The sequence below is a fragment of the Uranotaenia lowii genome, chromosome 3, assembly GCF_029784155.1.
Source record: "Uranotaenia lowii strain MFRU-FL chromosome 3, ASM2978415v1, whole genome shotgun sequence".
NCBI classification, from domain to species: Eukaryota; Metazoa; Arthropoda; class Insecta; order Diptera; family Culicidae; genus Uranotaenia; species Uranotaenia lowii.
This window is the reverse complement of record NC_073693.1, coordinates 255473878-255486847: the sequence shown is the minus strand read 5'-3', so window position 1 is coordinate 255486847 and position 12970 is coordinate 255473878. Positions and strand designations below refer to the sequence as shown.

Sequence of the window (12970 nt, the reverse complement as noted above, 5' to 3'; positions counted from 1 at the left end):
TTTCATCCTACACCGAATCAAGTGACTCACCCTCCGACGACGTGAAGTCATCCAACCCTAGAGTATTTTGCGGCGTAAATACTCTTCCCCCTACGAGTTCGACTACGAAGAAGGTCAAGTCTTATCCCCGCAGTTTCCCTCGTAGGAAGCACGTTCTACTCAGATACTCCGCGGCGGTGGAGGTATTCTACACAACGTTCGCGACGTACCTAACAGCTCGGCGTACGCAGAAGGTAGAGTTTTATCTTTGTATGCTTTACGGCTAGGATCGGACGCACCCCCCGCCGAAAGGGCATTCTACTCCGACCGTGGTCCGGTCTTCCTTCTTCCTTTTGGCTGGTGACCCTAGGCTTTTTGCCTGCCGTGTGCCGAATCGAGAGCAGCTTATCCTCGCGCCAATTACAGCACACGTACAGGTCTTTAACACTTGCCACTCAGATGAATCCCGACGGTGATGTCATCCTGTCACCCAACTCGAGTGGCTCATCCGACGGCGACTAGAGAGCACTCTACCCGAGAGTACTCCGCGACGTGAATACTCTTCCCCCTACGAGTTCGACTGTGGAGAAGGTCATGTCTTATCCCCACAGCCTCCGTCGCAGAGGGCGCGTTCGACTCAGATACTCAGCTACGGTAACGTTGGTGGTATCCTACACACACCGCGCGACGTACCTAACAGCTCAGCATATGCAGAAGGTAGTCTTATCTTTGTATGCTTTACTGCCAGGATCGGACGCACACTACTCAGGGAGCTCCCCGACGAAGGAGTCCCCCTACCCGTCGCGGACTGGCGCTGGTTCCAACTCTTCTGCAGGGTAGTCATGATTCCCATCGGTGACCACGCGCCAAGTTTTGGCATCCTCACATATCCTCCGTATGATGTTGTCGGCTGTCGTGTCTGGTCCGCAGGCGGCAAGCATGTTAGCACGTACTCCTTCGAACCTCGGACAGTTGAACACTACGTACTCTGGTGTCTCTACTGTGTCAACGCAGGTGGGACAGGATGGCCTGGGTAGGCTACGTGTCCAAACCGATGGTGGTACTGTATGAAACATCCGTGACCAGTCCAGAACTGTGTCGTGAAGGAATCCACCTCTTCATGTCTCCGGTCCATCCAGGATCTGATGTTCAGAATAGTGGGGGGGGGGGGGGGGGGGTGGGGGGGGGTAGGGGCGTTTTAGGCTTAATAGCGGCACGTTATCTAAACATACGGGAAATATTGTGCCGGTTGTTAACCTGTGAAAAGCTGCAAAGTTGGTGTTACAGAAGCTGGTAAGCTTCCAAAGCATTCAGGAACATACAGACTAAGTCAACCCACGATATCGCCATTGGAAAGCTAGAACGCCTGGGTTTCTGTGGAACTCTTCTGACTGGTTCCGGAGCTACCTATCAGGACGTAAATTAGCAGTTCGCACGGAGGACTCTTTCTCCAAACAATTCTCTGCTTCTTCTGGTGTGCCTCAGGGAAGCCATTTAGGGGCCAATTATCTTCTTAATCTACTTCAACGATGCGCTCGTCACTCCTCGACGGCCCAAAGCTATGCTATGCTGATGACCTAAAACTATTTTACAACATCAACGGCCAGAACGATATTGATTTCCTACAAAATCAATTTAACCTCTTCGCACACTGGTGTGATATAAACTGCCTGCCTTTGAATCGCAGTAAGTGTGCAGTCATCAGCTTTTCAAGAAAGCGGCAGCCTTTTTCCGCTGAGTACTTCCTCGGAGATGAGCCAATCGCACGCGTAGAACACATCAATGATCTGGGTGTAATTCTAGACCGGAAGCTGGAATCAGGGTTACTGATAATCGCTTCGTTTGCTTCGAATTTACCCATCACTATCAAAGCTACCACAGAAAGGAAAGTGTAGTAAGGACCTCGCGAGCGAATCAAAACTTCCCTCTGAAGAAAACCTCCCTAGTAACCCATGTTTAATTATTTTCAAGGCTGTTTGTGTTGCCTAGCGTTCACGAATGTTTTATTCATACCGCGATTTCAGTTCAAAACATTCGGTCACCAATCACTTCGCAACCGAATCGATTCGTCGCGAGTCAATTTTTTATGTGCGGTTAATACGGGAAAAGGTAAGTTCATTAGATTTAAATATTTTACTAAATGATTTACTTAATTGTTCACGTCCTTAACTTTCCTATTTAGCCGAATACTGAAATGGCCCAGGCTAGCAGAAATGGTTTCCTAAAAAGAAAACTTACAGAAGCGGTGGAGGAAATCCGGGATGAATCGGGTGTAAAATATCGATGTTTGGCAAGCACAGATATCGACCCCGACACCCGTTGCCCATATGCCCAGGTCGAAATTCAAACCATCCAACTTCAAGCGGCACATCGTAACTACTCATAAGGAGGTAGCCCGACGGCTACAAATATATAGATGAGTCCCCGAGAAGAGAATGTCCCCAAAAAATCAAGAGCATATTCACGGTACTCGTTGAGACATCGAGGGCAAAAGTGCTCCAAGGAACTACTCAGCTCAATGTCATCTGAATGCGGTTGGTTTATGGTAAAAAACATGGTGAATTTATTTTTTCATAGAATGATTTTTTATTTCAAAATTTTTTACAGGTTTTGCTATGTCTACACGATACCAATGTCGATGATATAAACGAAGAATGAGACGATTGTAAGGCATATTCAAAAAATGCAATCTCGTTTGATAGCTGTGTAATTGTTTTTTTCACACTTTTCTGAAATTATTTTTTTACTGATGCATATATATGTTTATAAATTAGAGTTTAAGTTTCGTTAAGCTTTCTTAATAAACATCATGACTCGAAGTTTTTGTTGATAATTCTTTGACGAGAAGTTCCCAGCGCTGTTTTTTTCGAAGAAATGTAACACTGTTAGGTATTTTGTTGTAACTAAAATAGATACTTCCGATTTGAACTTTGTAAGACAGCGAAAAACAGGAGAAAAATAAAATCTGATTCTAGAATCCACCTAAACATATGAAATTTTGGATTGTAAAATCGTCGACTATAGTATAGCTTTACTATAGCTTTAATTTGTAGAATATTTAAAAATACCTAATTTTTATCAATAGTCGAAATTAATGAGTTTCTGTGAGGGGAATAAATTGCATATGAATTCGTGTGGAAACTTTGCTTTCCAAGATCGATCGAAAATCTTCCCGAAAAACCAGCCATCGACGGAGCGACTAAGGTGGTCGAATTGGGCACCATATCCACTGGATATTTGAAAGACCAAGAACCAGCCCAGATCCGGGGAATATTTTGGCTACGAAGGGAATTATTGCTTATCTGGTGCAATTGAACAGTTAAAAAATTTGAATAAAGCGAACAAAATTTACAATTTGAGAAGATTTCCAGTCATTACTAACGAATTTACTTCTAAATATTTACCCCATACCAATCTCATTTGAAAATATGATTAGAATAACTGACTACCTAAATAATTATAAATGACTCCGTTTGTGTATGAACAGTGGTCAGCATACGGGTTTGAAGTTATTATTAGACATTCTTTGAACCCCGATATAGGAAATCATATTTATTACGGTTTTGTTTTTCGAAGATAACATAATTAAAGAAAAAAATATACAAAATCCCCGTTCAGTTGGCCCTTAAGGCACACAATGGGTAGCACCAAAGCTGCTGCTGCAAAACTCTTCCTTTATCTCACCAATCAGAGCAATTTCGTATTGGTTTATCTGTGCATCTTCCACGGGATTGAAACTGGTTTCAGCAGTTTTGAACTTTGAGACGCTAATAATTCTTATTGTAACGGTTGTTTCCATCGTTTCGTTAAAAAATCTACTACTTCTGAAAATTTTCAATAAAAATTTATTTTAAAGCTGAACGTTAGCAAAGATTCAGAAAACCTTATATTTTTTTTCAACAATTAGCGCTTGATTTCTGTTTCCACACGGCAAAAGCAATCCGAACTTTGCTTCACATCACCTCATGAATCATTCGCTAAGAAGCATACTCACAAACGAACTGAAGGGTTGTTTGAAGAATTGAATTAGTTACCATGAAACTATGGACAGAAACAGAGTGATGATTGTTTGATGGTTACCGATAGTTACTCAAAAAATAACAGAACACTGAAGAGTGAAAAAAATATAAACAGAGTATGTCCAATTCTTTGCTAAGGAATGTTTTGAATGAAGAAGAGAGCTTTTTGACGTAGGGGAAGAAATTCGTTGGCGACTACGATTAGATCGAAAAACCATTCTGAGCGAAGATCAGCAACCTTGGCTGGAATTCAGGACACACACAAACTACGTTATCGACAAAGCCTCGAGAAGTCTTGGATTCTTATTTCGAGTGTCCAAGGACTTCAAGGATGTGTATTGCCTGAAAAGTTTGTATTGCAGTATTGTTCGCTCTATCGTTGAATATGCATCAGCTGTTTGGTGTCCCTACTACCAGAATGGGGCCGAACGGATCGAGGCTATACAGCGGCGCTTCTTGCGATTCGCCCTTAGACACCTGCCTTGGCAAGACCCGTTTCACTTGCCAAGCTATGAACATCGATGCCGTCTCATAGACATAGACAGTCTTCAAGCCCGCAGAAACGCAACACGAGCTTCCTTCGTCGCCGATCTCTTGACATCGCGAATTGACTGCCCCATGCTCCTAGAAGCCATTCCTCTAAGTGTGCGACCCCGTGGACTTAGAAACCAAGATCTGCGATTGTATATTCCCATTCGTTTGAACAATTATGGAGCTAATAGCGCTATCATCGGTGTAATGAAAACATTCAACCGTTTTTCTGAGCACTTCGACTTCGACGTTTCGAGAGATGTTTTCCGTAGTAAAGTTTTAAGTGTATTGAGAACCCTGTAATTAGACTTAGTACTCCTTTTATATTAATATTAAGTCATCATTTGGACCAATATGTGTTCCGTTGATTTGTAATAAATAAATAATACGTCTTATGGATATCTTAACAAACTAGAGGCAAAACGTGATCAAGTGTTCATAATGGCGCCGTTATGACGATCAACGATAAGAATAGCTTTAACAACACCAGATGTAAAGCCATTCCCTAAGCGTTTCACAAGATGCAATGTTTAAAATTTCCAGCGCCAATAGACTATTTTTTGGATGATTTGGTACTCAAAAGTCATAATCGCTGGCGAGCCAATCGCGGAGGTGGATGCCCAAGCGATGACATCCATGGGAAAAGTAATCATCTGCATAAAAGGGGTGAAGCAGAAGATAGCTCATCGAAAAACCAATGTACTACTGATGACCAACAAAAAAAATTGCCGTAATTAAAGACCACTGCACAGTGGTCCAGAAATGTAATTTAGCGAGAAACAATTATTAGCGTCTTCCCCTTAAATTGGATGCAATTGATGTCTAAAACAAACTTTTACAATAACCAAAGGCGGTAATTTTGACTAGAAAAATTTTAAGGTGGTTCATAAGATTTCTGAGATCCAAAAATTTATTCCTACTGTGATAAGATAGAGACCTTCATTATTCTATAATATTGTACAACATTAAAATTCGTTAAAGACACCACACATCTAACTCTTGAACCGAATGTTTTATGACAACTTGTTATCATGGAGAAGTTTTTTCTTGATATCTTTTCATGGTGATATTTTATCAAAGATTTTTTGAAGCAACATTTTAGATAATTATAATGCGCATCTTTTGTTGAAAACGGATTACTAAAATTGATTTTTGTTTTGAAGTTATAAGGCAATATGTGTTGAAAAATGACTCTTTTAGAGCTTCTTTACCGTTGATTGTTTTTAAAAGTTCATGTTACAATCTTTACAATATCAAACAACTGGAGTTATGTTTTTTGTTAATGCGGTCAATCGGTGTATGAATTTTACTAAAAATCGTCAAAATCTCTACACAAATAGAGATAAATTGTACATTTGTTCTCAAGAACTCGGAAGCTACTGGACCGATTGATGTGAAGTTCGGCATGGAGTAGTTTTTTGAGTAAATAATAATATCTGTGAATTTCCAGTCGGTCGCTCTCAAGGGAGGGAGGCTACCATACAAAATAATTGAAAAGGAGGGTACCGGGTCAATTTAGTGCTCTACCAAATTTAATAAATTAGTTCCATTTTTTGAGTTTAAATGATTTGAAAAATCGAATTTAAATGTCATTTAATAAAACAAAATATATAAAAGAAAACTGCAACACTTTATTAATGAATTAAATGTTATCAACGTTTTTTTTTCTATAAGTAAAATAGGTAATTTTTATATAAAAAATGTATTTTCAATCATTCAAATCTCTACTATTTCCACCGATTTCCCTGCTAATTTCAAATGGAAATGGTTCCGATTATCATAAAAAATAATCACAAAAAAGGGGGTGTTGCGAAAATGTGCACTTTTCGATGGACTATCCTTCAAATATTGCCAATAAAATAGACTAAATGCTTTCTATAGGACTTAAGCAACATCTAAACCCTTCATAATTTATGAGACAATTGTAGATCGTGGCTTGTTACAACTTTGTTTCAAAGACAGCGACCCATTTTATCCAATCTACAACGTGTCAGGTTCAAAAAACTGCTTTTTAAAGAGATTTTTTTTACTTTGTCTGTAACTCCTGAGAGTGATGTGATAGGACTTTGACATATTCAACAAACTTATGTGTTTTGATCAGATAAACAACTTTGTCGAAGACATCAAAGCTCTAATTTGAAGAACAAAAAAGTAAGCATTTTTATCTCGCTATTGGTGGACCCCTTGGCAAAAATTTTTATATTGAAATATGCTCCATGTAAAATTGAACAATGTTGCTAAAGACATCAAATGTCTATCTCTTCATCCCTGGGCGCTATTTATTTCGTACAGCTATATTGATGTTCTGCACCACTGTGCAATGTGGTGAAATATGCAAATAAATTAACGATCCTATAGTGTGTCATAGAAAATCTAAACTTCCCCTTCTACATGCACTTTGAATCCGTTGTTTTTTTTTTCGATAGAATTAACTTTATTGACCCCAAAGATGCGAGATAAAACATTTCAAACATGTTTTTTGAGTGTTATAATTACTGATCGAATTTTGGATACTTCAAAATAGTTTCAATAGTTGAAATAGTTTCAATTTAACATATTTAATTAAGTTGAAAATTCAATAAAATAGCTCTTTTACCATATATGCGCACGTATGCAGTAAAGGTTTAAAACATGGATGGCCAACAATTTAAGCTGGAAGGCCAAATTTTAGAAATGTGATTTGTCAGTGGACTAAAAATTTCTTTTCAACACATAATCTTTTCTTTTCATACTTTCAAAGTATTTTTTCAACCCATTTGAATCAATTAAATTATGAAGAAAATAAAACGAATTAAAAATTGTAAAAATATTCCCGAGTTTAAAGGAGTTGATTGATGGTATTTCTTCTGCTTTATTTCAATATGCAGATGATATGTAAAAAAATATTAAATAAATAAAACAGATTTTTAATTATTGCTGTATTTCTACAGATAAGCAAATTGAATCAATGAATAACAAACATCTTTCAGCACCCAATGAATAATGTTTGAGAGTAATTAAAGTAAAAAACTTATTAAATTTCCCAAATTTTGTATGATATATCCGGGCAATCTGGCAAGCTTAATACAGTTGACCTGCTTAAAGATTTCCTGATAAAAAGTTTACGTTTACCAACTTTTTTTTTTAAATTTTAAAAATCAAAATTTTTTTTTTATCAAGATTCCATATCAGGATATTCAAATATTAGAACAAAGTTCAGCATGCCTTTTGTCTATGGTCCAAAATCACCTTTTTCGCAAAAAACTCTCGCATCCCGAATAAAGCTGCCAACATATAACTTTGGCTTTCGAAACCTATTTGCGGGTGTCATATCCGTACCGCAAACATACAACGAAAGCCCAACGGAAGATGTGTCTGATTCCAATTGGTTTCTTTTTTTTGTGTTCGTTTGAAGCCGCTATTGCCGCTATTCCATTAATTCTAAATTGATTTCTTCTCTTCCGGTTTGTGCCATTTCCCCCACTCCGGCATCGTACGGCTTCCCGGCTGCTGACCGATGGATCTCTCGGAAACGTACTTTTTCCCCATTATTTTTGGCCGGAATCACATACACGTCCGGAATTGAAATCTGCCCACAACTCGCGCACGTCACACACCTACACACGGATTCTCCGCACGTGTGCCGCTATGGGGGTGGCCAAACGTTCGCCACGGCCACAGGAGGTTGAAACAGATGCCGATCAATGCCGGCATCAGTCTATTATTCTGCATCCCGAAAAACACCTTTCAGGGTGGGTTTAAAATTGATTTAGACTCTAATTTGCAGTGACCGATTGAAGTGGTTTCGATGTTCGGGGTTTCTATGGTTCTCTGTTTTTTTTTGGAGCTTTTTGGATTCTGGGAAGCAGCTCGCAGAATGACCGGAAGGACGATCGGATAAGCTGTGAAAAAGTTCGTCATGAGCAGCGATTATCGCACGCCAATCGAACTGCTGATGCTGATGCGATAGCCAAATATAAGGGAATGAATAAAAAATTAAGCCTCCATGCGATGTATGGGCGGCAGTTAATGACGGATTATTTCTTCTATCTTCGATGTACTTTTAAATTTCGGATTCAATAAAGTCGTAGCACTTGTTTTTCTTAATTGATTGAAAATTTCCCATTTGTTTTAAAATAAAGGACAGGTGAGTTTTTTATGCGTTTATTCGACAAAAAAGTTTCATTATTTTATCAAATTTAATAAAAACATGATCTAATACACAACACCAAATAACTTTCTTTTTCACATGAATGCTACATGAAAATATACATAGATTTTTGCCATCATGAAAATCATCTGATTTTTAGATATCAAACCAACCTCGCTTGGCAAGAAGAGTTCACTTAAATTTCATATCAGTTGTAAGTGAATTCTACTTGAAGCGTACGAGGGGGGATATGCTCTGCTACATGCGATTCACGTAGATTTCTAAAAAAATATTGACGTAGTGTGTTTCTTTTTGCATAATTTTTTAAAAATAAAAAGACTTCTAATGACTTAAGGTGGATGTGAGCAGTCGATCAAGCTAAGCTAAGCTAATTTTTTTAAAATAAAAAGACTTCTTTTATTTAGCAGTGTGACTCACATAAATCGATAACTTTTTATCTAAATACACTAACGTTATTTACAAACATCTCACTTCACTTCAACTTCAACTTTAATTTTACTTTACAATTCCGTCAAAAAAATTGTCGAAAAACACCAACAAAGTTTCTTTTTGTGAGCTGATAGCTCTTAAATTCAAGCCATATTAAGAACTTCATTATTCCACATACCTAGATATTACGTGAATGAGCCATTCAAAGTTATGTGCACATTACATATTTAGGGTACACTAGATTTTTCTATACTTGGCGGATCACTCGACATTCACGAAAATTGAATGTGCCTTTGTTTTGACAACATTCAACTATGTAAATTTCAAGTAAAAATGAAGTGAATTTTTATAAGCTCCTAAGTGTTTCATGTAAATCAAGCAAAAACTTAACTAATGAGTGGCTACGTGAAAATCCAGGTGAATTCAACGTTCCTTTTTCGGCTGAGTGTAGATTTCAATTAATTCTCATTCGAAAACTAACTTCATTCTTATTATTATTCCAATTCCTAGAACAAAATGTCACATGTTTTGACTCTCTCGAAAGGCAATTTCACCAAAACAATGTAGATACGCTAATCTCAACGCCAATTATTTGCATACGCATGAATTGATACGCTCCGCTAGCCGCAAAGTTTATATCAAGCCCCAACATTTTCCCGCCAAACCCCGATCGCAGAAAATCATTCAACTGTATGCCATTGCTGCTAGATTGAATCAGCAGTTTAAACCCAACCAGAATAAATGTCCATCCGCTTGTCCACCCGCGCGACGTTCAATCACACGAATGAATAATTGGAAAATCGACTCATGAATCTGATACGACACTGATTTGATTGAATAGCAGCATCCATTCAACCCGAACATTGATATCGGGTTTGTTTTTTGGGATGTTTTCTGTTGCCGCTGAATGGGGTTTATTAGAGTTGAATGAATAATTTTACACTGATTTAACCGAAAAAGGTAGGTATGAAAGAATGAATTTGGAAATTATTTGAAGCGAGAAATGATGAAAAGAATTCCACCTCAGGAAAATGTTGTTCCAGGTACCTTTAAACTCTTTAAATTTGGCTACAATAACCCTTAGGAAAAAATAAAAAATTGGCAAACACCACGTTAAGTGAAAAGATACCTAAATAAATTCCTGTTCACTGTCAGAGGGTGATCACTCAGTCTTAATCAGTACCACTTAAACGTCTTCAACTTAAACATAAGGAGCTGGTTGTAAGCTAATATGGCATTCATGCATATTTTTAGTTAATAGATGATCTACGAAGTTGAAAATTCGGATGAAAACATCTACAGTTGGGGACGATGAAGCTGCATTGAAAAAAAAAAAGAGTGAGGCTTACACGAAGAGCACACGCTCGGCCATATTGAACCATTAATATTTGAAAAATAACCATAATGGCAGTTTTGTGGATCAAGCCGTTTTATGAGTTTTCACTGAAAACTCATAAAATGGGATATCAAGGAGAACTTGCATTATGGTTATTTTTCAAACATGCTCTCGTATCGCAGGTTGAAAAGGTGGAAAAAGAACCGTTTTTTTTTAAAAAAAGGGAACTTGATTCCATCCTCAAGGAATTTTACTAAAGATTTTCAATTAAATTGAATCTTTGCGCAAAATCTGTTTTATCAATGTTACCAATTTTATTAGCTACTTTGTAGTAAAAGAAACCTTATAATTCCGATAATACATTATTGAATACAAAAAAAAATGAAGTTCCAGTCGAAATGTAGTCTTTTCCGAATCGCTCTGAGATCTTTAGTAGGAAAAGCCTCGACGAAAATGTGCATCGATGAACTCACTACAGAATTTCAGAATGACTCCAGGGTGTCGGCAAATCATCAAAGCTCGCTTCGCACTCCTTTATTTCGCACTGTACATCAAACATTGAAAAGTTCCTAACTATTTGGGATGAGCTTTGCGGGGCAGCATTTTTCCACTGCTGGACGAGCCGATGGTTTAGCAGAACAACATGGTTTGTTTATGTTGTTCTCGGGGATTACTATTTCCTAATACCCCACGGTTTTTATTGCGATCTAATCGGGAATGTTTGACCTAGATGACTAAAATGGTTATTAAAGGTCATGTTATTAGCATAATTTGTTGCCATACCAGTAATCACATTTGTTCCGCCGGATCTGATGGCTTCTTGGATTAACTTCTCAATTCCACGATTGTAAACTTGTTCAGATTCAGCGGGTAGATTAAAAGAAGGAAACAACAGATCACGGATGGTTTATACGCTGCCAAATGTACAAACTCTTTTGAAACGTTTAGAAAACAACAAAACTTTTTCCCGTTCTAGTTCAACCGTTTACTGCGATTTCGATTGGAACTTCAAAAATGGATAAAAACCCAGCAATTGGTTATGTTTGAAAAATAACAATTTTAGAAGTTTCTAAAAAAAACCATAAAACGGTTCAAAAAAGGCAGAAATGGTTAGAAAAAATGAGCGTGCATCTATTTCTGAGTTCAGTGGGTAGGTAACCGGGAGAAAGCATAAAGGGTGTCCCATTACATCTAAGCACGATTTTGATACAGCCCTGATCAATACGGATGACGTTTAAACAGTAGTTTTTTGATATGTGTTGTTGTTGTTACTGTTTGGGCTCGGCCGATGGGGGGGTTCGGATTTCGGGGTATTTCTTTCCGTCTTCAGTCGACGGCATCCACCAACAACAGGAATCCGGGTAAGTCACCTACACTTAACGCACAGCAGCTGATTCACCCGATGGGGGAAGAATTTGTTTGCACTTCCTTGCACTTTGTACGGGTACTACGGTGCAACTTGATGCAACTATTTCGCTACCACTTAACTAGACCCGATTTCGGATGCGCAATATAGATAAGTCGCATGATTGGACTTTAACTAATTTATTGGAGAATAAGTAAAACCCGTGCGGTTCGTTGAACTCTAGATTCTGTTCCTTGACCGGTACAGTACCGATCATTCCGACCATCTTGAAACTGCTGTTTTAACAAATTTCGGACCAATTGATTGCGGGCTCCTCAGTCGGTTGGACCATTAGACTGAGTCGATTTGGGGTCATTTTGAAATTTCTCAAACCCTGGGGTCTTAAAAGTTTCGTCTTGCAGAATTTTAAAGTAACGTTTACATGAGTAAATTTGAACTTTTAGGTTTGTATGGGAAAATTGAATATTTTGTACTGAAAAATCAACATCACTGCTTGAGCCTCGCGAAGTGTTGCATGGAAAGTAGTCACGCAATATCTCGCTAGGCACCCTGCAGGGATGTCAATTGAATTTATTGTTTATCAGTGCGAAAAGACATACCCCTGTAAAACAGCTTATAACTTTTTATCCTAATATGATACGAAGTTATGGTCTTCGACAAAGTTGTTCAGCGGAAAATTTCCTTTAGGAATTTTATAAATTGGCACACAAATCATCAGCTGGCTCGGTTCCGAAGACGTAACAAAAATGATGTTGATTTTTTAGTACAAAATATTCAATTTTCCCATACAAACCTAAAAGTTCAAATTTACTCATGTAAACGATACTTAAAAATTCTGCAAAAAATCATGGATGAGTTTTGGACCAAGACGAAGCTTTTAAGACCCCAGGGTTTGAGAAATTCCAAAATGACCCCAAATCGACTCAGTCTATTGGACCATGCGACACGGTTCAGTCAGAGTACATGGTTGGACTAGTGTACACGGTTGGACCAAGAGACACAGCTGGCACGTCGCACATCGAGGAATCTGCTTCGGCACTGGTGCCGAATCTGTGAACACAAAAGAGAACCGGTAGACCGAACGGGCGTAGGGTAAGTTTATAGGAATGCTAATCACCTGTTCGGCGTGCTCTACCGGTCTTTGTAGCTTGAACTGCTCA

General features: G+C 38.3%; 1 protein-coding gene across 1 annotated transcript in view; it reads left to right on the top strand.

Annotated features, from left to right (window-relative positions):
• The window catches only part of LOC129753307 (mitochondrial import receptor subunit TOM40 homolog), an 81916-nt gene extending 73378 nt beyond the window's left edge, over positions 1–8538 (top strand). The window contains 1 exon segment of the mRNA XM_055749109.1: positions 8190–8538. Within this exon segment, the coding sequence (XP_055605084.1) occupies positions 8190–8298 (109 nt within the window). The 3' untranslated portion in view covers positions 8299–8538.
• The last annotated feature ends 4432 nt before the right edge of the window (positions 8539–12970 follow it).